At 41.7% G+C, this 26,394-nt stretch overlaps 1 protein-coding gene and 1 long non-coding RNA gene across 11 annotated transcripts in view; one reads left to right on the plus strand and one right to left on the minus strand.

The window, feature by feature from the left end:
- The window catches only part of LOC110523384 (tetratricopeptide repeat protein 33), a 53,228-nt gene that overhangs the window by 22,733 nt on the left and 4,101 nt on the right, over positions 1-26,394 (minus strand). For 2 of the 10 annotated variants that reach the window (XM_090234135.1, XM_090234136.1), the window contains exon 3: positions 17,451-18,317. The exons of the other annotated variants lie outside the window; for them this stretch is intronic. In XM_090234135.1, coding sequence (XP_090090261.1) covers positions 18,107-18,317 — 211 coding nt within the window. In that variant the 3' untranslated portion in view covers positions 17,451-18,106. Of the gene's footprint in view, positions 1-17,450; positions 18,318-26,394 lie in introns of those variants that run through there. 10 annotated transcript variants of the gene reach the window in all.
- On the plus strand, positions 9,467-10,730 carry LOC149983195 (uncharacterized). The gene is made up of 3 exons (XR_016495924.1): positions 9,467-9,609; positions 9,978-10,039; positions 10,596-10,730. It is a non-coding gene; the product is annotated as an uncharacterized LOC149983195 (long non-coding RNA).

The following is a 26,394-nucleotide window of genomic DNA, read 5'->3' on the forward strand; positions in this document are numbered from 1 at the left end:
AACTTCATTAGGTAGTAACCTGGAATGCATTTCAATTAACAGGTGCGCCTTGTTAAAAGTTAATTTGTGGAATTTTTTCCCTTCTTAATGCATTTGTGACAAGGTAGGGTTGGTATACAGAAGATGGTCTTTCACCAAATAGGGCTAAGTCCATATTATGGCAAGAACAGCTAATTTTTTAAATATTTTTTATATTTTTTAGAAACGACAGTCCATCGTCCTGTTAAGACATGAAGGTCAGTCAATATTGTCATAACCTGTTCGGGTCAGGTTACCGTGGACCACACTCCTACAAGAGACATCTTTCACACCCGCCAGAGGGGGAGAGATCGAGAGGTATGAGGTGGGGGGTTTTATGACACCTCTCGCCCATTGAACTTCTTAAAGACAGCAGACAAAATCCTTTGTCCTCTCAGTATGGAGGAATGGAATGTATGATGGGCCTATGTAGAACATACCGTAGAACAGTAACATGCAATAAATGGACTTTGTGACAATATGTTTCGTCAGGCAAAATGGTAGTAATGACCATAGATGGAATATGAAAATGAATGTCGTTTTTGTTATGTTATTAAAAGTTAAATGACAACGTTACAAAAACATTGTAACTTGAAGAGTTTCAAAATATGTACCTGCTGTTTGCATACTGTACGTTGTGTGGAAAATGTCCAGATCAAAAGAGAATGTTTTCGTAAAGGTGAAGTTAGTTGTCTAAATTGGATCTGAGTAAAATCCAGACCTTGCCTCTTAACTAGTTACACCCAGAGAACTTTCCCTAAAGGCCGAAACGGCCATTTCTGACCCGAGGTTATAAAACATGCGAGTTGAAGACGACAAAGGAACCTTTTAACAATCTTTTAACAATCTATGCTACGGATGAGTAGCTGTGTCTAAGAGGGTGAATTCAAGCAGGACCACCCGGATATTCTCTCCAAGGAATTGTGTGTCAAATCTGCTTTCATTCCCATGATGGAACCACCTATATGGCTGATTAGCCATCCTCAGAAGACCCCTCTTTCAGAACAAGGGCAAGAAAACAGACCACTAAGAGAAAGGACACTGACATCATGTGGACAATCAGAGAGTTACACCCGGTAACAACAGAAGAGTCGCCATCAGAGTAGAAGTCGTGTCTCCGCGTGGAGCGAGTTTCCCCATCGGAGCCCTTCAACACGTAATTACATCATTATATTCTGACCCATAAGACTGGCAGTTTGGGGCAAGGTTAGGGTTAATAAGCATAGTTTACAAATGTACCCAGGTGTGCTTTTCTCTTGTGCACTCTTTTGAAATTCCCATTTTGTGTAACACATGTCATATTGTGTTGGCCCGCTAGGGACCCATTTCAGTGCACTAAGTTCTAATCAATAGCCTAGACTATGTGTATCTTATATTATCATTTTAGCTTGTAAGTAAAGAAATAATCAACTCAATTGGTATGGTACGGATTTATTTAGTGAGACTCGGGTTTGTGCAGATTCCAGGATTATGTGATGTTCAGAATGAGACTGTAGAGGAAATTAATTAATTAATTAGCGACTGTTGTAAAATCGATATTCTGATATTCGTTGAATTCATTTGGGAAATAGAAACTCAATAAAACCAAACTTTCCTATGGTGCCAAAGATGACTGAGTTAATTGATTCATCTAATCATGTAATTATAAACAGTTAATCAGTCGATGAACAGCAGTCGTCACAATCAACACAACGTCACGACAATATGGAACAGTTCAAAAACTTTGAAAGTTTCTTCAAATGCAGTGGCAAAAACCATCAAGAGCTATGATGAAAATGGCTCTCATGAGGACCGCCAAAGGAAAGGAAGACCCAGAGTTACCTCTGCTGTGGTATGATGAAAATGGCTCTCATGAGGACCGCCAAAGGAAAGGAAGACCCAGAGTTACCTCTGCTGTGGTATGATGAAAATGGCTCTCATGAGGACCGCCAAAGGAAAGGAAGACCCAGAGTTACCTCTGCTGTGGTATGATGAAAATGGCTCTCATGAGGACCGCCAAAGGAAAGGAAGACCCAGAGTTACCTCTGCTGTGGTATGATGAAAATGGCTCTCATGAGGACCGCCAAAGGAAAGGAAGACCCAGAGTTACCTCTGCTGTGGTATGATGAAAATGGCTCTCATGAGGACCGCCAAAGGAAAGGAAGACCCAGAGTTACCTCTGCTGTGGTATGATGAAAATGGCTCTCATGAGGACCGCCAAAGGAAAGGAAGACCCAGAGTTACCTCTGCTGTGGTATGATGAAAATGGCTCTCATGAGGACCGCCAAAGGAAAGGAAGACCCAGAGTTACCTCTGCTGTGGTATGATGAAAATGGCTCTCATGAGGACCGCCAAAGGAAAGGAAGACCCAGAGTTACCTCTGCTGTGGTATGATGAAAATGGCTCTCATGAGGACCGCCAAAGGAAAGGAAGACCCAGAGTTACCTCTGCTGTGGTATGATGAAAATGGCTCTCATGAGGACCGCCAAAGGAAAGGAAGACCCAGAGTTACCTCTGCTGTGGTATGATGAAAATGGCTCTCATGAGGACCGCCAAAGGAAAGGAAGACCCAGAGTTACCTCTGCTGTGGTATGATGAAAATGGCTCTCATGAGGACCGCCACAGGAAGGGAAGACCCAGAGTTACCTCTGCTGTGGTATGATGAAAATGGCTCTCATGAGGACCGCCAAAGGAAAGGAAGACCCAGAGTTACCTCTGCTGTGGTATGATGAAAATGGCTCTCATGAGGACCGCCAAAGGAAAGGAAGACCCAGAGTTACCTCTGCTGTGGTATGATGAAAATGGCTCTCATGAGGACCGCCACAGGAAAGGAAGACCCAGAGTTACCTCTGCTGTGGTATGATGAAAATGGCTCTCATGAGGACCGCCACAGGAAGGGAAGACCCAGAGTTACCTCTGCTGTGGGAGAATAAGTTCATTAGAATTTCCAGCCTCAGATTGCAGCTGGAATAAATGCTTCAAAGAGTTCTAGTAACAGACACTTCAACATCAACTGTTCAGAGGGGACTGTGTGAATCAGGCCTTCATGGTCGAAATGCTGCAAAGAAACCACTACTAAAGGACACCAATAAGAAGAAGAGACTTGCTTGGGCCAAGAAACACGAGCAATGGACATTGGACCGGTGTAAATCAGTCCTTTGGTCTGATGAGGCCAAATTAGAGATGTTTGGTTCCAACCGCTGTGTCTTTGTGAGACGCAGAGTATGTGAACGGATGATCTCCGCATATTTAAAAAATATATATATTTCACCTTTATTTAACCGGGTAGGCTAGTTGAGAACAAGTTCTCATTTGCAACAGCAACCTGGCCAAGATAAAGTAAAGCAGTTTGACACATACAACAGAGTTACACATGGAATAAACAAACATACAATCAATAATACAGTAGAAAATTCTATATACAGCATGTGCAAATGAGGTAGGATTAGAGCGGTAAGGCATTTAATAGGCCATGGTGGCGAAGTAATTACAATATAGCAATTAAACACTGGAATGGTAGGATGTGCAGAAGATGAATGTGCAAGTAGAGATATTGGGGTGCAAAGGAGCAAGATAAATAAATAAATACAATATGATGAGCTATGTACAGGTGCAGTGATCTGTGAGCTGCTCTGACAGCTGGTGCTTAAAACTAGTGACGGTGGTAAGAGTCTCCAGCTTCAGAGATGTTTGCAGTTTGTTCCAGTCATTTGCAGCAGAGAACTGGAAGGAGAGGTGGCCAAAGGAAGAATTGGCTTTGGGGGTGACCAGTGAGATATACCTGCTGGAGCACGTGCTACGGGTGGGTGGTGCTATGGTGACCAGTGAGCTGAGATAAGGCGGGGCATTACCTAGAAGAGACTTGTAGATGACCTGGAGCCAGTGGGTTTGGCGACGAGAATGAAGCGAGGGCCATCCAACGAGATGGTCGCATCGGTGGGTAGTATATGGGGCTTTGGTGACAAAACGGATGGCACTGTGATAGACTGAATCGAATTTGTTTAGTAGAGTGTTGGAGGCTATTTTGTAAATGACATCGCCGAAGTTGAGGATCGGTAGGATGGTCAGTTTTACGAGGGTGTTTGGCAGCTTGAGGGAAGGATGTTTTGTTGCGAAATACGAAGCCAATTCTAGATTTAATTTTGGATAGGAGTGGTTTAATGCGAGTCTGGAAGGAGAGTTTACAGTCTAACCAAATCACATTGTAGGATGCAATGTGATTTTACAATGTGATTTGTTTATAGATTCTCTTTTTTTTCTACTATGTTATTGACTTGTTTATTGTTTACTCTGTGTGTAACTGTGTTACTGTCTGTTCACACTGCTATGCTTTATCTTGGCCAGGTCGCAGTTGCAAATGAGAACTTGTTCTCAACTAGCCTACCTAGTTAAATAAAGGTGAAATAAAAAATCAAATAAAAGACACCTGCCCACACACTCAATCAAAACAGACTCCAACCTCTCCACAATGGCCAAGACCAGAGAGCTGTGTAAGGACATCAGGTATAAAATTGTAGACCTCCACAAGGCTGGGATGGGCTACAGGACAATAGGCAAGCAGCTTGGTGAGAAGGCAACAGCTGTTGGCACAATTATTAGAAAATGGAAAAAGTTCAAGATGGTCAATCACCCTCGGTCTGGGGCTTCATGCAAAATCTCACCTCGTGGGGCATCAATGATCATGAGGAAGGTGAGGGATCAGCCCAGAACTATACGGCAGGACCTGGTCAATGACCTGAAGAGAGCTGGGACCACAGTCTCAAAGAAAAACATTAGTAACACACTACGCCGTCATGAATTAAAATCCTGCAGCGCACACAAGGTCCCCCTGCTCAAGCCAGCGCATGTCCAGGCCCATCTGAAGTGTGCTAATGACCATCTGGATGATCCACAGGAGGAATGGGAGAAGGACATGTGGTCTGATGAGACAAAAATAGAGCTTTTTGGTCTAAACTCCACTCGCCGTGTTTGGAGGAAGAATGATGAGTACAACCCCAAGAACACCATCCCAACCGTGAAGCACAGAGGTGGAAACATCATTCTTTGGGGATGCTTTTCTGCAAAGGGGACAGGACGACTGCACCTTATTGAGGGCAGGATGGATGGGGCCATGTATCGTGAGATCTTGGCCTACAACCTCCTTCCCTCAGTAAGAGCATTGAAGATAGGTCGTGGCTGGGTCTTCCGGGATGACAACGACCCGAAACACACAGCCAGGGCAACTAAGGAGTGGCTCCGTAAGAAGCATCTCAAGGTCCTGGAGTGGCCTAGCCAGTCTCCAGACCTGAACCCAATAGAAAATATTTGGAGGGAGCTGAAAGTCCGTACTGCACAGCGATAGCCCCGAAACATGAAGGATCTGGAGAAGGTCTGTATGGAGGAATGGGCCAAAATTCTTATTTACAATGGCAGCCTACCCCATGCAAAACCTAACACGGACGACGCAGCGTCAATTGTGTGCTGCCCTAGGAGACTCCCAATCACGGCCGGTATTGATACAGCCTGGAATCTAACCATTGTCTGTAGTGACGGCACTGCATCTCAGTGATAGAGGCAATTCAACAGCGCACTGATGTGTTTCAAAACCACGGACAGCTACCCTTATCCAACACGAGAGAAAGCGCATTTGTTATCATTGTAGGCTATAGCCTTAAAATAATTTAAATAATAAAAGGCCTAAATAATTCATTTTTCGTTCCTTCTTAGGCTCCCTGTATATTTAGATTGTTTATATACATACATGTTGCCTATTTGAAATGATGAGCGCGCCTTCTCATGTTTATTAAAATACTAAATCACATGTAATAAAAATCTAAATTATTGTCACCTTTTTTCAGCATCTAGCACTCTCCTCTTGCAATGATAACGACACAGCCTTTTTCTAAAATGTTTTACGAGTTGGAGATCTTAGACCATTTTACCACCAGTAAAATCTTTGAAATTGTTGCATGTTGTGTTTATATATTTTTGTTCAGTATATATTCAAGCATCAATGTGTACATATAATTAATTCCGTTTTTGGACTGAATTGTATGTAGCAACTGGAGATTGCCCCTTTAATAAATAATCAAATAAAATAAAATAAAATAAAATGTGATTTGATTTGATTTAACAAGGGTGACCAAGACCAGTGGAAGCAAAATAGCTCTAGAACATCAAAACATCCACCATCATATTTTACAGTATGTCTGAGGTACTTTCTGCATATGTTTCTGTTTTTTGATGCAAACCCCACTACCGGTGTGTGTGGCCAAAGAGATCCATCTTCATGCCATCTCACCACAAAAATCAACATTTTGCAATAGCCATCTCAGTCTCCGGACTTTCACCTCATTGAAAACCTGTGGTTTGAATTGAAGAGGGCAGTCCATAAGTGCAGAGTAAGGATATCAAGGATCTGGAAAGATTATGTATGGAGGAATGTGCTAAAATCCTTCCCAATGTGTTCTCCAATCTCATAAAACATTAAGAGAAAAAGGCTCAGTTTTATTATACTCGCAATGGGAGGGTGATGGAGTATTGAAAACATGGGTGCCCCAATCATTTTGATTGATACTGAGCAAATTACATAATTGTCCTTATATATATATACATTTTTTTTATTACAAACAATATTACACAGTATTTGTATTATTTATTTTATATAGTATTGTTTGCTCATCTTAATAAAGAGTGCCTATAATTTGACAAAAAAACACTTAAGATCTGACTATTTGAACATGTATTCACATAACTTGATCCTTGAAATGTGTAAAAAAAAAAAAACAGTAACCCCTTGTGTCGAGACTAAATACAGTACAATATCAAAAACTCACATTGTAGACAAACGCTTTGGCTGATTTAAAACATGTCTTCAGATTGGACCATCAGTAAGGTCAGAGAACAAATACACAAAATGAAATTATACTTTTCTGTTATTGACATGAATGGTTTAAATGTCTTTCTCCAAGGGGGTCAGAAAAGACTTCATTGCTGCTATTGACAGAAAACCTGTTAAGTGTCCCTGGACATGTAAACCTAGGTAGGATTAAAATCCCACTCAAACTTTTGGTAGCCTACTGTATGGTTACACCATTTATTTGGAGAATGATAAAAAAAGGTTAATGGAGCAAATATGAAAAACATGTTGACGTCAAAAGCGTATGATTTAGGATGCCACTGGGACACATTCAATATATGAGTTATACAGTGCATTTGTAAAGTATTCAGACCACTTGACTTTTTCCACATTTTGTTACGTTACAGCATTATTCAAAAATCGATAAAAAATAAAAAATACACAATACTGCATAATGGTATTGTCTTTCTGGAAGGTTCTCCCATCTCAACAGAGGAACTCTAGAGCTCTGTCAGAGTGACCATCGGGTTCTTGGTTACCTACCTGACCAAGGCTGGGCGTCCAGCTCTAGGAAGAGTCTTTACCACAGGTGGACTCCAAGTTGTAGAAACATCAAAGATGATCAATGGAAACAGAATGCACATATGCTCAATTTCGAGTGGGTCTGAATACTTATGTAAATAAAAGGTACACGCTGTATATTCATTTCTGCCAACTTTTCCATTATAAAGTAGTTGAGAGCCTTCCCAGTAGAATGGCTCCCTCTTCTGGACATATTTGGAAACGCAGCACTTTGGTTGGTCCTCAAAAAGGCCACGCTCGGGTGCGGTTTCAACATGGCTACGTAAAGACGTGTTCCGAGGCCTCTCCACAAAGGGATGATACTTTTAATGTTTTAACTATCAAAACAAGAACACATTTTCCACACCTACTGACTCTAGCCACATTCGTATGGCATTATTGGATAGGTCTGGAACCGGGAAAACGATACAAAACGCTAAACAAGAAGACAACAAAGACCAGCAACAAGATGGCGGATGCTAAAGTTATGGACATGCTAGTTACCATCTGCCCAGAAATGGCTACAATACGCTCTGATTTCATGACCGAACCTTGCTCCTCTGTGTCAAATCTAGGAGCTGAAATTATGACTCAAGTCCAGTCAACTATGGCAACACTACAAACAACTATCGCGACACAAACCACAAAAATAAAGGATATGGAAACGTCGCTGACCGGCTTACCGAAATGGAGAACAAAAATAAGAGCTTACCTCCGAGAACGTTAAGCTAAAGGTTAGTCTAGATGAACAGGTAAACCGTTCCCAGAGAAAGAACATACGTGTGGTCGGAATAGCAGAGGGCTAGCCACACATTTGACGACCCCCAGTCTGTGCTCACTTTCTACCGGGACAATATCCACTCTACAGCAGCACAGAACCCAGATCGGTGAAGGTTGCTAGTTATGTTATTAGGGTGTATACATTGTCAGTGTATGGACATGAACAAGAGTAACTTTTATTTGCCCTAGCTGGGAAGTCAATGCAACGCATACAGATGGCTGATCAAGCACATGATTAGTTGGTGCCTAGAAAGACACCACTCACTTTGGGTTGGAATGAGATCAATAGAATGTCATCCAAGAGCATTAGCTTCCTTACCATTTATTAATAGCTTTGAAAAGATCCAGGCCTTCATTTTTACAGTCTTATAATAGACTCTCAGCTTGGAAAGATGCAAGGAGGTACTTGCAGATTCCAGACTATCTCTCACTCCGGTCACCGATTGCCCTTAATCCAGATTGCCCCCCACAAATAAGGAGTATTGGACTTCTGGATTGGAAGACTTTATTTTCTCAGGACATTCTTAAATCATTCCAACATATAAAAACTGAGTTTGACACCCCAAACAAAGATTTTTTTTAAGTACCTACAACTTAGACATTTCATAGAGGGTCAGAAGAAAGTCGATAAACTACGTTTTCAAATTACTGAAGTTGAAAAAAAAAAAAAATCCTACTGTTCGGAGAGGTTTAACCAGTTAGAGCTCTAGGGGCGCTATTTCATTTTTGGATAAAAAACGTTCCCGTTTTAAGCGCGATATTTTGTCACGAAAAGATGCTCGACTTTGCATATTCTTGACAGTTTTGGAAAGAAAACACTCTGAAGTTTCAGAATCTGCAAAGATTTTGTCTGTAAGTGCCCCAGAACTCATTCTACAGGCGAAACCAAGATGATGCATCACCCAGGAATTAGCAGAATTTCTGAAGCTCTGTTTTCCATTCTCTCCTTATATGGCTGTGATTGCGCAAGGAATGAGCCTACACTTTCTCTCGTTCGCCCAAGGTCTTAGCAGCATTGTGACGTATTTGTAGGCATATCATTGGAAGATTGACCATAAGAGACTACATTTTCCAAGTGTCCGCCTGGTGTCCTGCGTCGAATTCGGTGCGCAATTGCCAGCTGCTTGTACTTTACCATTTGATTCAGGGGAGAAAGCATGTGTCCAAGAACGATGTATCAATGAAGAGATATGTGAAAAACACCTTGATGATTGATTCTAAACAACTTTTGCCATGTTTTCAGCCGATATTATGGAGTTAATTTGGAAAAAAGTTTGCGTTTTGAGGACTGAATTTATGGATTTTTTTTGGTAGCCAAATGTGATGTATAAAACGGAGCTATTTCTAATACACAAGGAATCTTTTTGGAAAAACTGAGCATCTGCTATCTAACTGAGAGTATCCTCATTGAAAACATCAGAAGTTCTTCAAAGGTAAATGATTTTATTTGAAGGCTTTTATGTTTTTGTTAATGTTGCGTGCTGGATGCTAACGCTAATGCTAACGCTAAATGCTAACGCGAAATGCTAACTCTAGCTAGCTACTTTTACACAAATTGTTGTTTTCCTATGGTTGAGAAGCATATTTTGAAAATCTGAGATGACAGTGTTGTTTACAAAAGGCTAAGCTTGAGAGATGGCATATTTATTTCATTTCATTTGCGATTTTCATAAATAGTTAACGTTGTGTTATGCTAATGAGCTTGCTGATAGATTTACACAATCCTGGATACAGGGGTTTTTTCATAGCTAAACGTGACGCAGAAAACGGAGCGATTTGTCCTAAACAAATAATCTTTCAGGAAAAACTGAACATTTGCTATCTGAGAGTCTCCTCATTGAAAACATCTGAAGTTCTTCAAAGGTAAATTATTTTTTTGAATGCTTTTCTGTTTTTTTGTGTAAATGTTGCCAGCTGAATGCTAATGCTAAATGCTACGTTAGCCATCAATACTGTTACACAAATGCTTGTTTTGCAATGGTTGAGAAGCATATTTTGAAAATCTGAGATGACAGTGTAGTTAACAAAAGGCTAAGCTTGAGAGCTAGCATATTTATTTCATTTCATTTGCGATTTTCATGAATAGTTAACGTTGCGTTATGGTAATGAGCTTGAGTCTGTATTCACGAACCCGGATCCGGGATGGGGAGATCAGAAAGGTTAATCTCCGACATATATTCTATTTCATTGAACATAAGTGCCTCATCCTATTTTGCGTTGAGAGAAGTTTGGGAGAGAGACTTTGGACATACATTTGTTGAGGAAGAATAGGCTTTTATCTGCGAAAGTGTCAACCCCAAATTCACCTCCATAAGCATACAATAACTACATTTCAAATGTTTTCATAGAACCTACTATACACTTGTCCGCTTTCACAGAATGTTTTCCAATGCATCACATTTGTTTTAAATGTGAACAGGATACTGGCACCTTCAAGAGAGAATCCTACTTACATAAGATGGTGCCGACAGAGATGGTCGCCTCACTGAGTTCTTCGGAGACTAAACTTTTTATTTTTATTTTTTGAAATGTATTATTTCTTACATTGTTACCCCAGTAAATCTTAAGTCGTATTACATACAGCTGGGAAGAACTATTGGATATAATAGCAATGTCAACTTACCAACATTACGACCAGGAATACGACTTTCCCGAAGCAGATCCTCTGTTCGGACCACCACCCAGGACAATGGATCTAATTTCAGAAGCCGACCCAAAACAACGGCGCTGCAGAAGGGGCAGACAGAGCGGCCTCCTGGTCAGGCTCCGTAGACGTGCACATCGCCCACCGCTCCTGAGTACACTACTTGCCAATGTCTAGTCCCTTGACAACAAGGTAGACGAAATTCGAGCAAGGGTTGCCTTCCAGAGAGACATCAGAGATTGTAACATTCTCAGTTTCACGGAAACATGGCTCTCTCGGGATATGTTGTTGGAATCGGTTCAGCCAGTGGGCCTCTCCATGCATAGCGCCGACAGAAATAAACACCTCTCTGGGAAGAGGAAGGGTGTATGCTCCATGATTAACGACTCATGGTGTAATCCATAACAACATACAGGAACTCAAGTCCTTTTGCTGACCCGATCTAGAATTCCTTAAAATCAAATGCCGGCCATTTTATGTATCAAAATAATTATTGTCAGTTAGTCACAGCTGTGTACATTCCCCCTCAAGCGGACACCAAGAAGGCCCTCAAGGAACTTCACTGGACTCTGTAAACTGGAAACCATATAACCTGAGGCTGCATCAAAGCAAATTTGAGAACAAGGCTACCTAAACTCTATCAGCATATTGATTGCACTACACGCAGGAGGTAAGACACTCAATCACTGCTACTCTAACTTTCGCGATGCATACAAAGCCCTCCCCCGCCCTCCCTTCGGCAAATCCGACCATGACGCAATCTTGCTCCTACCGTCTTATTGGCAGAAACTCAAACAGGATGTACCAGTGACAAGAACCATTCAACGCTGGTCTGACGAATCAGAAGCCACGCTTCAAGATTGTTTTGATCACGCGGATTGGAATATGTTCCGGTCAGCCTCAGAAAACAACATCGACTTATACGCCGACTCGGTGAGCGAGTTTATAAAGAAGTGCATTGGAGATGTTGTACCCACCGTTACTATTAAAACCTACCCTAACCAGAAACCGTGGATGGTTGGCGTCATTCGCGCAAAACTGAAAGCACAAACCACTGTATTTAACCATGGAAAGAGGTCTGGACACAGACGTCACACTTCCAGACATACTAAACCCCTTCTTTGCCGCTTTGAGGATAATACAGTGCCACCGTCGCACTGTATTATCCTTCACCTTACCGGCCACCCTAGACCCACTTCAGTTTGCATATCGCCTCAACAGGTCCACAGATGACGTGATCACACTGCACATTGCCCTATCCCATCTGGACAAAATGAATACCTATGTAAGAATCCTGTTCATTGACTACAGCTTAGCATTCAACACCATAGTAACCTCAAAGCTCATCATCTAGCTGGAGGCCCTGGGTCTCAACCACACCGTGTGCAACTGGGTCCTGGACTTTGACAGGCCACCCCCAGGTGGTGAAGGTAGGAAACAACATCTCCACTTCGCTGACCTTCAACACTGGGGCCACACAAGGGTGCGTGCTCATCAGCCCCCTCCTGTATTCCCTGTTCACCCACCTCAATCATCAAGTTTGCAGATGACACAAGAGTAGTGGGCTTGATCACCAACAACGACGAGACAGCCTATAGGGAGGAGGGAACTCGGGGTGTGGTGTCAGGAAAACAACCTCTCACTCAACATCAACAAAACAAAAGGAGATGATCATGGACTTCCGGAAACAGCAGAGGGAGCACCCCTTATCCACATCGAAGGGACAGCAGTGGAGAAGGTGGAATGTTTTAAGTTCCTCAGCGTACACATCACGGACAAACTGAAATGGACCACCCACAGAGACAGTGTGGCGAAGAAGGCGCAACAGTGCCTCGTCATTCTCAGGAGGCTGAAGAAATGTGGCTTGTCACCCAAAACCCTGACAAACTTTTACAGATGCAAAATCGAAAGCATCCAGCCTCGTATGGAAAATGCACCGCCCCCAACCGCAAGGCTCTCCAGAGGGTGGTGTAGTCTGCACAACGCATCACCAGAGGCAAACTAACTGCCCTTAATGAAACATACAGCACCTGATGTCACAGGATGGCTAAAAAGATCATCAAGGACAACAACCACCCAAGCCACTGCCTGTTACACCACTACCACCCAGAAGGTGAGGTGCAGGTGCATCAAAGCTGGGACAGAGAGACTGAAAAACAGCTTCTATCTCAAGGCCATCAGACTGCTAAAAAGCAATCACTACCTCAGAGAAGCTGCTGCCTACATTGAGACCCAATCACTAGCCACTTTAATAAATGGCTCACTGGTCACTTTAAACAATGCCACTTTAAATAATGCCACTTCAATAATGTTTACATATCTTACATTACTCATATCACATGTACAGTCGTGGCCAAAGGTTTTGGGGATGACACAAATATTAATTTCCAAAGTCTGCTGCCTCAGTTTGTATGATGGCAATTTGCATATACTCCAGAATGTTATGAAGAGTGATCAGACGAATTGCAATTAATTGCAAAGTCCCTCTTTGCCATGCAAATGAATCCCCCAAAAACATTTCCACTGCATTTCAGCCCTGCCACAAAAGGACCAGCTGACATAATTTCAGTGATTCTCTCGTTAATACAGGTGTGAGTGTTGACGAGGACACGGCTGGAGATCACTCTGTCATGCTGATTGTTCGAATAACAGACTGGAAGCTTCAAAAGGAGGGTGGTGCTTGGAATCATTGTTCTTCCTCTGTCAACTTGGTTACCTGCAAGGAAACACGTGCCGTCATCATTGCTTTGCACAAAAAGGGCTTCACAGGCAAGGATATTGTTGCCTGTAAGATTGCACCTAAATCAACCATTTATCGGATCATCAAGAACTTCAAGGAGAGCGGTTCAATTGTTGTGAAGAATGCTTCAGGGCGCCCAAGAAAGTCCAGCAAGCGCCAGGACCATCTACTAAAGTTGATTCAGCTGCGGGATCAGGGCACCATGCTCAGGCATGGCAGCAGGCAAGCGCATATGCAAACACAGTGAGGCGAAGACTTTTGGAGGATGGCCTGGTGTCAAGAAGGGCAGCAAAGAAGCCACTTCTCTCCAGGAAAAACATCAGGGACAGACTGATATTCTGCAAAAGGTACAGAGATTGGACTGCTGAGGACTGGAATAAAGTCATTTTCTCTGATGAATCCCCTTTCCGATTGTTGGGGCATCCGGAAAAAAAGCTTGTCCGGAGAAGACAAGGTGAGCGCTACCATCAGTCCTGTGTCATGCCAACAGTAAAGCATCCTGAGACCATTCATGTGTGGGGTTGCTTCTCAGCCAAGGGAGTGGGCTCACTTACAATTTTGCCTAAGAACGCAGCCATGAATAAAGAATGGTACCAATACATCCTCCGAGGGCAACTTCTCCCAACCATTAAGGAACAGTTTGGTGATGAACAATGCCTTTTCCAGCACCTTGCCATAACGGAAAAGTGATAACTAAGTGGCTCGGAGAACAAAACATCAATATTTTGGGTCCATGGCCAGGAATCTCCCCAGACCTTAATCCCATTGAGAACTTGTGGTCAATTCTCAAGAGGTGGGTGGACAAACAAAACCCACAAATTCTGACAAACTCCAAGCATGGATTATGCAAGAATGGGCTGCCATCAGTCAGAGCCCAGAAGTTAATTGACAGCATACCCGCGCAGATTGCAGAGGTCTTGAAAAAGAAGGGTCAACACTGCAAGTATTGACTCTTTGCATCAACTTCATGTAATTGTCAATAAAAGCCTTTGACACTTATGAAATGCTTGTAATTATACTTCCGTATTCCATAGTAACATCTGACAAAAATATCTAAAAGACACTGAACAGCAAACTTTGTGGAAATTCATATTTGTGTCATTCTCAAAACTTTTGGCCACGACTGCATATACTGTATTTTATACCATCTATTGCACCTTGCCTATGCCACTCAGCCATTGCTCATCTATATACTTAAATGTACATATTCTCATTCACCCCTTTAGATTTGTGTGTATTAGGTAGTTGTTGGGGAATTGTTAGATTACTTGTTAAATATTACGGCACTGTCAGAACTAGAAGCACAAGTGTAACAAGTAACAATAGCTTTAGGCTACTGTATGCTTAAGCTTAAACTTTATTGTACCAGCTAGGTAAATGAAAACCACACAACTGAATACTTTAGGAAAATAATGCAGGCTTGTATTTTGTAAATAAAAATACTTACAAAAAATGAATCACCTTGAGTAAATATTGATATGTGATATTTGTACAATGAGCTCAATCTGAATGAAATACATCAATAGCAAAATAGACTTAGATATCGGCCAAATATCCTGCCTATAGTTTACTAGGGTGCACCCAACTATCTTAAGCTGAGGGTCTCTCAGATTTCAATGTTCAATACAATAAACATGAATCCACAGAAAAACAACACAATTCACAAATACTGACTTATAAACCACTATGAATTAGAATCAAATGTGAGTGACTGCCTATCAAACACTGTAAGGTGTTTAAGTGTAGCACGTGCTTATAACAATCCCACTGCAAAGTATGATGCAATGATGTCTTGCAAGAAATCCTACCACACCGTAGTATGGTAGTGCAAATTCAGTGTTATCTCAGGAAAATAAATCTTGCATGCAAATTTTCCTATCAATGGTCCTGGGTTCGGGTGGCTCGCCATCCTTGGTGGAACTGAATCCATACTAAAAAAAACTAACCAAATCCTGGCCTCAATCTTTCCCTCAATCCCTTCACAGCACGTTCATATAGATAAGTGAGTGTTACTATCCAGTTCTCTTTTTAGTTCAGTTTTATACTACTTCAACGATTTGAAACTAAGTTTTTCTTTCATGGAATGGCGGTAGCTCTTTTTCAGCACATTGGCGCCGACTGGTGTATAACGTGAGGGACTAAGAGAATATTGAGTTTTGATTGGCTCAAAATAAGCTGCTCATCATGCAGATTCTGACAGCTGATATTTAATAGCTGTGAACTTAAACATTTTTTTTTTTACATTTATTTAACTAGGCAAGTCAGTTAAGAACAAATTCTTATTTTCAATGACGGCCTAGGAACAGTGCCTGTTCAGGGGCAGAACGACAGATTTGTACCTTGTCAGCTCGGGGATTTGAACTTGCAAACTTCCGGTTACTAGTCCAACAACGCTCTAACCACTAGGCTACCCTGCCGCCCCAAACATATCAATAGCAATATAGTATAATATGATTGTTACTGGAATCTCACTAGTAATGATAAGTATTCAACATTAGTGGACCTGTGTTACACCAGCATTTCACTAAACTCGCATTAACATCTGCTTACCATGTGTATGTGACCAATAAAATTATTTGATTTGATTCATGCATGTTTTTTTGGTATTGTAGCAGAATCCAGTCTTATTGGAATGATATTCATTTACACATCTAGAAGATCTTGAGTAGACAATTTGCTTTTCACAAAATGTATATTTGTTGTACTTTGATTGTAACATTGTGTTAGATCTTGACTCTGAACATCTGTTCGATACCCTTGTTTTCTTAGCCAAAAAAATGCATATTGTTATTATGTTCCAAACCTGAGAATGTGGCTTTCTCAAGCTACTGCTATCCTACCTCTAGAGAAACTTACCTTTGATTTACACCAGAAGTTTGACACACTTTGGAAAAGCTGGTCTCCATTGTGGTCCTATGTGGAAAACCTCCCATAAATGCCCCATGTTATAATTGTGAAGTTCGCATATTGTTTTTATGACTGCCTTTTTGTATAATGTTTTGCTCTATCCTTATTCATTTTATTGTGTTTGGTCTGTGTGGTGCACTTTGTTTGGTTGTCTGTGTAACCCCTGTTAAAAGAAAATAACATTCTAATAGAAGGATAATAAAAAAAAAGGCCACGCTCATAAGGCCAGAATTGATTACTTCCAGAAGCTGCTGCTCGCTGACATTTCAGGGAACAGGGACAAGAGCATTGATGAGGATCACAGTAAATTTCCTGGATTGGTCTCAGGTTTAGATGTTTGCGCAGATCCAGTCTAACTAAATGAGAGATCCATCCATGGCAGAGAGCTCTTCCTTTATAGAGCCATTCTTCACAGGCCCTGGCACCAGTCTGCTGGGAGCCTTGACCGCTGGCACCAGTCTGCTGGGAACATCGACCACTAGCACCAGTCTGCTGAGAGTCTAGACTCCTGTCTGCGTCACTCACAGGCCCTGGCACCAGTCTGCTGGGAGCCCGAATCCCTGCCTGCGTCACTTACAGGCACTCCTGCAGCGGTTCCAAAATGGTAGATGCAAAATGGGTCCCAGCCAAAGGGAATGTCAGAGCAGTCAGACTGACTGTGTGTGTGTGTGTGTGTCTGGCCAGCATGTTGATGGATGATTACTCTGCAGCATCTGGGCTTGAGCTTGTCAAACAATCTGATTAGTGAATGTCCGATCTCATGGAACATTGCCTTGAGATGGACACACACTTGCGATGAACATATTGGTCAATTTTGCTGCTGACTAACCGACCCCAAACAGTAAAATACATGACCAACAGAAAATACTATGCATGCATACAAGTAACGGACATATCTCATTAAGAGCTTAAAGGGTAGGAAGCATAAACTTAACCAAAGGTAACATATGGATTTGCAATAGAACACGCATCAAAACTCCCAATGCAAAGTTACCTCACTTTTGTGTTATTCCCGTTATTCCATAAAACTATTCAGAAATCCAAAGAATGCCAAAAAACATTTGCAGGGTGTTACGTAATATGGAGGGCCCGTCAAACCAGCCTGATTCCTATATAGTAAACGTCAGCAGTAATAACTTCAAATGAAAGACTTCAAATTTAACCAAATCGTTTGAACTTATGACTACTGGTTTCAATAACATTTTCTGCCAACTTACAAGAAAATTACTTTACAAATAAAATGTTACAAATCAGCTTGCAAGGTTGCTAGCCAACCAGCCTGCTAACGTTAGCTCTACAAGCCTGCTAACGTTAGCTCTACAAGCCTGCTAACCTTACGTATGCACAGCGAGATTCAGCCAGTTACTATCAACACCTAAGTTACAGCTAAATTAAAGTAAACCAAAAGGGTTTTGGAATTACAGTATCAGCCAAAAGTTTGAACAAACCTACTCAATCTAGTTAAAAAATATATATTTTTAAACTATTTACTACATTGTAGAACAATAGGGAAGACATCACAACTATGAAATAACTCATATGGAATCATTTTGTAACCAAAAAGGTGTTGATTCTTCAAAGTAGCCACCCTTTTACTTGATGACAGCTTTGCACTCTCTTGGTATTCTCTCAACCAGCTTTACCTGGAATACTTTTCTAAGTGTTCCCACATATGGTGAGCACTTGTTGGCTGCTTTTCCTTCACTCTGTGGTCAAACTCTTTCCAAACCCTCTCAATTTCGTTGATGTCGGGGGATTGTGGAGGCCAGGTCATCTGATGCAGCACTCCATCACTCTCCTTCTTGGTCAAATAGCCCTTACACAGCCTGGAGGTGTGTTGGGTCATTGTTCTGTTGAAAAACAAAATGGTAGTCCCACTAAGCGCAAACCAGATTCGATGGCGCACGCTGCCGAATGCTGTGGTACCCATGATGGTCAAGTGTGCCTTGAATTCTAAATAAATCACATACAGTGTCACCAGCAAAGCATCCCCACACCATAACACCTCCTTCTTAATACTTCGTGGTGGTAACCACACATGCGGAGATCATCTGTTCACCGACACTGCGTCTCACAAAGACACTGCAATTAGAACCAAAAATCTCAAATTTGAACTCATCAGACCAAAGAACAGATTTCCACCATTCTAATGTCCATTGCTCGTGTTTCTTGGCCCAAGCAAGTCTCTTCTTATTATTGGTCCATCCTTTCCTGTGGCGGTCCTCATGAGAGCCAGTTTCATTATAGCACTTGAATGTTTTTGCAACTGCACTTGAAGAAACTTTCAAAGTTCTTGACATTTTACGGATTGACTGACCTTCATGTCTTAAAGTAATGATGGACTGTCATTTCTCTTTGCTTATTTGAGCTGTTCTTGCCAAAATATGGACTTGGTCTTTTACCAAATAGGGCTGTCTCCTGTATATCACCCCTACCTTGTCACAACACAAATGATTGGCTCAAACGCATTAAGAAGGAAACTAATTACACAAATTAACAAGGCACACCTGTTAATTGAAATGCATTCCAGGTGACTACCTTATGAACCTGGTTGAGAGAATGCCACGAGTGTGCAAAGTTGTCATCAAGGCAAAGTGTGGCTACTTCAAAGAATCTGAAATATAAAATATATTTAGATTTGTTTAACACTTTTTTGGTTACAACATGATTCCATGTGTGTTATTTCATAGTTTTGATGTCTTCACTATTATTCTAAAATGCAGAACATAGTAAAACATAAATTAAAACCCTTGAATGAGTGTAGGTGTCCCCAAACTTTTGACTGGTATTGTATTTCTTGCCACTCATTCTAAAACTGACTGCAGCGCTTTGTTAAGTGTTGCAGTGATTTCACTTGCTGTGGTAGTTGATGTGTAGAGTCACCAGCATACATATAGACACAGGCTTTACTCAGAGCCAGCGGCAGGTCATTAGTAAAGATTGAAAAAAGTAAGGGGCCTAGACAGCTGCCTGGGGAATGCCTGTATCTGGATTATGTTAGAGGCTTCCATTAACAAACACCCTCTCTCGATCCACAATATAGCAGAGGACGTAAAGCCATAATACATTAGTTTTTCTAGAAGCAGATTATGATCGATAATGTCAAAAGCCGTACTGAAGTCTAACAAAACAGCCCCCAGTCTTTTTATTATCAATTTCTCTCAACAAATCAGTAATTTGTTTAAGTCCTTTACATGTTAAACGCCCTTCCCTATACGCGTGCTGAAAATCTGTCATTCATTTGTTTACTATGAAATAGCATTGTATCTGGTAAAACACCATTTTTTCCAAAAGTTAAGGGTTGGTAACAGGTTGATTGTTCAGCTTTTTGAAAAGTGTGTGTTGCCAATCTTGGGTAGCAGAATTACTTTTGCTTCACTCCAGGCTTGAGGGCATTAGTTTGTGATTTTTTTTATAGGTAGTTTCAATTCAATGATTTAAAAAAAACAAAAAAAAACACAATTTTCAATTTCGGTTTTGACTATTTTAAACATTAAATGCACTCTACATTATGTGGGTTGGATGCTGTAAGAACACAGAATACATGTTTTAATTAAAGTCCCCATGATGGTAGTTACTGCCCATTATGCTTATCACTTATTATTAACATTACTTTAATAAAATATTTCAGTTGTCTATTTTAAATTTGTTTTATTTGATGACTTTATTTAATTCCAAGTCATCATCTCATCTCTATACAGCTGCTGCTTATGCTGTCTGACAAAATCACTATTTTAATAGGCCTAGTTCTTCAAAGTAAATAAGGCATACTTTTATGACTTCTGAATACCAACGGTCTCTGAATCACTAAGATCATGTATTTTCTGGTAAAAAATACCTTGTTGACAGCGCATTCTTCTGGTCTCTTATGTAGCAGGCATAAAAGAAACACATACCGGACTCGTAACTGTGCAGTGGATTAAGCTCATTGTTGTTAATTATCACCTTTTCTGCACTAAACTATGTAGAACATTGGCCTGCTGGAAACGACAACTCCTGTCACGAACCGGCTCAAAGCCCGTAACAAAAGGGAGACAACGTGGAGATGAGTAACAAAAGATATATTTATTAACTAAAGCAACTAAGGAAAATATACAATGGTGTGTGTAATCAGTAATCAGTAGTGTAAGTGAGTGTTTTGCATGCATGGATGTGATAATGCAGGGAAACACCTGGGCCCAGGTGTTTCCCATGTAGCTGACGACCCTCCCAACTCCGCCCACCAGCATCCTAATAAGGGAACAACAAAGAGAGAATACGGCAGACAGAGTGGGAGGGTCGTCACATTCCCCCCCATAAAACCGGGGCCCAACAAGGACCACGGAACAAAATACCAACCTCTGAGTTCCAAATTGACACAGCTTCTGCGCCACAAATTGATGAGGGGTTACATGTTCACACTTACAATTTGCCCCAGCCAACCTCCTCCCCAAACCTCAGCAACCTTCGCACAGGAAGCAACATTTAAGAGGAAAGAAGAAAACAAGACCAGGAGGGAACAGACAGGACAGAGAGAACATGACAATACGAAACAATGGTCAGTCACGTAAACATTTAGGAACAGGGTGCACGAGAGAACGCATCAGCAATCACGTTTTCAGTCCCCCTGATGTGCCGCACATCAAGATGGAATGATTGTAAAAATAAACACCATTGCATTATCCTCTGGTTTGGACACATCATGGACCTCAAAAAAGTGAGGGGGTTATGGTCGGTGTAGACCACAATAGGTACTACCCCCGACCCGACATACACTTTGAAGTGTTGTAGCGCCCAAATGAGTGCTAGCAGAGACCAAACGTAAACAGCCTTAGCTTTCAGCATATCGGTCAAGGGAGCGACCACAGTAGAGAAGTTACTACAAAAACTACGGTAATAACCAATCATGCCCAAGAAACGCATCAGTTCCTTTTTAGTAGTTGGTGATGGAAAAGCATCAATAGCCACCACTTTAGCCCAAACAGGACGCACTTCACCCTGCCCAACCACTTTTCCAAGGTATGTAACGGTTGCCTGAGCAAACTCACATTTAGCCAGATTGATTGTGAGGCGAGCCGCAGCCAGACGTTCGAACAAGGTTTGAATACGGGACAGATGTTCTTCCCAAGTATCTGCATATATATCACTACATCGTCCAAATAAACAGCGCACCCGGTCAGACCGGCGACAACCCTGTTCATAAGTCGCTGAAAAGTCGCAGGTGCATTACGCAGACCGAAACTCATAACCGAATACGAGTACAGACCAAAGGGTGTAATAAAGGCAGAGATTTCACGTGCCCTAGTCGTCAGTGGCACCTGCCAATAGCCTTTTAACAGGTCAAATTTGCTCACAAACTTAGCTGCACCGACTTGATAAACACAGTCCTCCATCCGAGGAAGAGGAAATAAATCTGGCTTTGTGACACTGTTTACCGTACAAAATCGGTTTGTTCCATCCGGTTTACTGACCAAGATACAGGGAGAAGCCCAACTGGAGAAAGAAGGCTCTGCTATCTTACTCTCCAGTATGTACTTGACCTCAGCATCCAGACAACGTGGTTTCTCTGAAGAAACTCTATAGAACCGCTGACGAATGGGGTCAGCATCTCCAATGTCAATATCATGTTCTATTAAGTTTGTACGTGTAGGTGTATCAGAAAACAAACCTGGAAATCTCTGAATCAGACCAACCATCTCTTTCCGCCCATCAACAGGTAGGTGAGTGAGAAGACTGTCTAAAATATCCAGTGTTTCTGAATTTTTCAATCTACCCTGCAATATACAATCGTCAGGACCAGGAACATCTTCCTCCTCATGCACAGATCTAGCACGACAAGAACCCAAGGAAACAACGGTATCAGCCAAAAGAACAGGTTTTAGCGTCCTCTGCAGAATCCCACTGTTCAGTCTCAGAGGAACGTGCATAATAGGGTTTTAACAGATTTACACGGCACAGCTGGTGTGCTTTCCTCCGTTCTGGAGTGGCCACTAGATCATTTTGCTCAGTGTACTGGCTCACCACTGTATATGGACCTTGAAACTTGGCTTGAAAAGGAGAACCAACAATTGGCAGCAGAGCAAGAACCTGGTCACCCGGACTAAAGTGACGAGGCTCAGCTCGGCGATCAAATATGCCCTTCATCCTCTCCTGTGAAGATGATAACTTCTCTTTAGCCATTTCACCAGCGGCATACAGCCGTCGCCGGAAATCACACACATACGATAACAGGGACTGAGGAGGCTCGGGAGACTTCCAGTCATCCTGGAGAACAGATTAAAGTCCACGCACCCTATGTCCAAACACAAGGTCATTTGGACTGAAACCCGTGCTCTCCTGTGAAACCTCCCTAGCGGCTAACAGTAACCAAGGCAACCCCTCCTCCCAATCCATCTCAGTACAATAAGCTCTCTGATGGAAACGTTCCAGTGCTCCTTGACTTTGCTCGTGATAGGCGCTAGACAAATTGTGTTTAATATGGAGCTGTTGAAGAACCTGACTAAACAGATTAGAGGTGAAATTAGATCCTTGATCACTCTGAATGACCTTAGGGATTCCAAACAATGAGAGAAACTGAGTCAAAGCTTTTAACACAGATTTAGTCGTGATAGATCGGAGAGGATAGGCAGCAGGAAACCTAGTGGTCTGACACATCACAGCGAACAGCTACCCTTTTTAGAACGAGGCAGGGGACCCACACAGTCAATAATCAGATACTCAAAAGGTTGACTGAGTACAGGAATAGGAAACAATAGTACCGGTTTAATAGCTAGATTAGGCTTACCAGTTAATTGACAGGTGTGACAAGTTTTGATAAAATCAGAAACATCCCTCTTTAATCTAGGCCAAAAGAAATGTCTTAATATACGATTGTAGGTTTTCCTCATCCCCATATGTCCAGCAACGTCGCTGTGGGAAGTTTCCAACACCAACTCACGAAGCTTAACTGGTACAACAACCTGACTAATTGCCTCCCCCAGAAAACAACTATCATGAGACACCCACTTTCTCATCAGGACATCCTCTTGGAGAAAATAGCCATGGGCGACATCTCCCAACTGTTCTACAGGCACAATTTGGTCACGCAACTCTTCTAACGTGGGGTCATCCCGTTGCGCATTAATTAGATCTGAACGGGTTACAGATAACGGAATAACAGGGAAAACAGTGACATACTTCTTTGTATTATTATCATTAGTCGGCGCAGTGACCAGTTCGCCACGGCTCATAGAACTTGTTACTGCACATGCAGAGAACACCTCTGGGAAACTCTGTACACTCTCATCAGGAATCGCAACAAATGACGGCTTAGTGGAAACCACTAGAGATGGAAACACGACAGGCCATACACGCTCACCAGCCAAGTTATTCCCAAGGATAACGTCGATACCCTCAATAGGCAACGAAGGACGCACCCCCACAACAACTTCACCCTTCACAAGCCCACAATCCAACATCAGTTTATGCAATGGAACTGACAGAGTGTTCAAACCTATTCTCCTAATTAGAACACTATTCCCCAAATCAGTCTTAGCAGAAAAGGGTAACACAGATTCCAACACAAATGATTCAGAGGCACCTGTGTCTCTCAGGATCTTCACTGGCACTAGGTCTTTACTTCCTAACATAGACACAAAACCTTCCGTAATGAAAGGTAAATAGTCTGGATCAATATGGACTTTCACATTCTCCTGGGCCTGAGGAAATGAGTCATGAGTGAACTGATGTGGAACAGGTGCAGCTAACGCGGTAGGCTTGGATTTAGCGTAAGCACCCTTTGACCTGAGAAGTGGACATTCGTTTTTCCAATGACCTGAACCTTGACAGTAGTGACACTCCTGCCCAAAGTCAGCTTTACAATGGGAGTCAGGCTCAACCCTAGTTGAATAGAACTCTGCCCGTGAACCAAAGTATCTCGGTGAGCGAAGCCCAAATCTATCCGAACGCCCCCACTCTTTCCGAATACGGTGCTCTGCAAAGACACTTTTGAGTCAACACATACTCGTCCGCCAAAACCGCAGCTTCAGCGACATTCTTTACTTTCTGTTCGTTAATATACGTGGCAATACGATCAGGAATTGTGTCCTTAAATTGCTCTAACATAATCAGATCACACAGCCCTTGGAAAGTCACAACTGCAGAGGCGGAACACCAGCGATTAAACTGTAAAGATAATTGTCGCGCAAACTCAACATGAGTCTGCTTATCATCCCTTTTTAAAGTTCTAAATCGTTGGCGGTAAGCCTCAGGGACCAATTCAGAAATCTGTGACACAGCTGTTTTAACTTTATCATAATTGGCACTGTCGTGTACACTAAGAGCTGAATATGCTTCCTGCGCTTTACCAGTCAGCACACACTGCAACATTAAAGTGCGATCAAAATCAGGCCAACTCCTAGCGTCAGCAACACGCTCAAACAACGAAAAGAATGTCTCGGGATCCCTTTCATTAAACTGAGGCAATAACCGTAAGTTCCCAACAATATCAAATGTCTATGGGGCACGACCAAAAGAGGAACTACCCCTAGGTAAATCTGGATCACCTTCCCAAAACAAACTCCCCTGAGATCTTTCCTTCCCTAACCAACTCTATACGTTCTTGTTGCAACTTGATTTTAGCACGCTCCATATCTTGTTTAAATGCCAATTCCTTTTCATACTTTACACGATCATGCTTTAGCTTCTCACGATCATGCTCTAGCTTCTCACGATCATGCTCTAACAGAAGCAGGTGTTTCCCATGTAGCTGACGACCCTCCCAACTCCGCCCACCAGCATCCTAATAAGGGAACAACAAAGAGAGAATACGGCAGACAGAGTGGAAGGGCCGTCACACTCCCTAGTACATTGCACAGTTCAAGCTGGATCTGATTTATATCTAGAGAAACTGCAGTAAAATGTGTGCATTAAGCCCACAGAAATTATTATTATTTATTTTAATAATTGAATACAAATAACTGAACAAAATGAAACTAAAATAATTGAACCAATGTCGGTCAATTAGTTGTTTAAAAAACGATTCATCCCTCAGCACTAGAGCAGGCACACTTTCCTGTAGGCTTAGATTGAAGAGATGGCAAATAGGAGTGGCAATATCTTCAGCTATAATCCTCAGTAATTTTCTATCCAAGTTGTCAGACCCAGGTGGCTTGTCATTTTTTATTTAAAAAATTGTCTATCATCTCTTCCACACTCACTTTACGGAATAAAACATTACAATGCTTGTCTTTCATAATTTTGTCAGTTATGCATGGATATGTAGGTTCAGAATTTGTTGTGGGCATGTCATGCATAAATTTGCTAATCTTGCCAATTAAAAAAATCATTAAAGTAGTTGGCAACGTTAGCCAGCTGGAACTAGCTAGATAGCACCGATTCTCCATATGAAGAAGTTGAGACATAGTGCATTGTGGGTAGTTCCAAAGCTATCCGGAAATAAGTTAATAAATATGTAAGAACACTAAAACATAACTGTGTTTGTGGTTAAAGATAACCAGATCGTGACTACAACTAAGTTACTGAGTCTTTGACCATACATTGTGTTGTTTGGTAGTAAAAAAATAAATAATCATTTTTCCTACCTTTTAATGAAAGCATGCAACAATAGCAAGCATTTCGTCTTACAGTCAAAGCGGTATAACCTATTATTGAACAAGCAAATCCAGTAATGAAGCAGCTACTTAAACATAATTTTCAAACATTACTCAAAAATCAATTTGTGGGAAAACACAGTTCAAATGAGCCTACCTATTGCGAGCGGTTCCATATACAGTGGGGCAAAAAAGTATTTAATCAGCCACCAATTGTGCAAGGCCTCTCTCATCTTTTTAAGTGGGAGAACTTGCACAATTGGTGGCTGACTAAATACTTTTTTGCCCCACTGTATACGACAGAGATAAAAAAATCTCCTTTAGAAACTTAGAAAGAAGGTGAATCTAATAGCATCTA

The sequence above is a fragment of the Oncorhynchus mykiss genome, chromosome 5 (assembly GCF_057628025.1).
Source record: "Oncorhynchus mykiss isolate SJ-2025 chromosome 5, ASM5762802v1, whole genome shotgun sequence".
In the NCBI taxonomy this organism is placed as follows: Eukaryota; Metazoa; Chordata; class Actinopteri; order Salmoniformes; family Salmonidae; genus Oncorhynchus; species Oncorhynchus mykiss.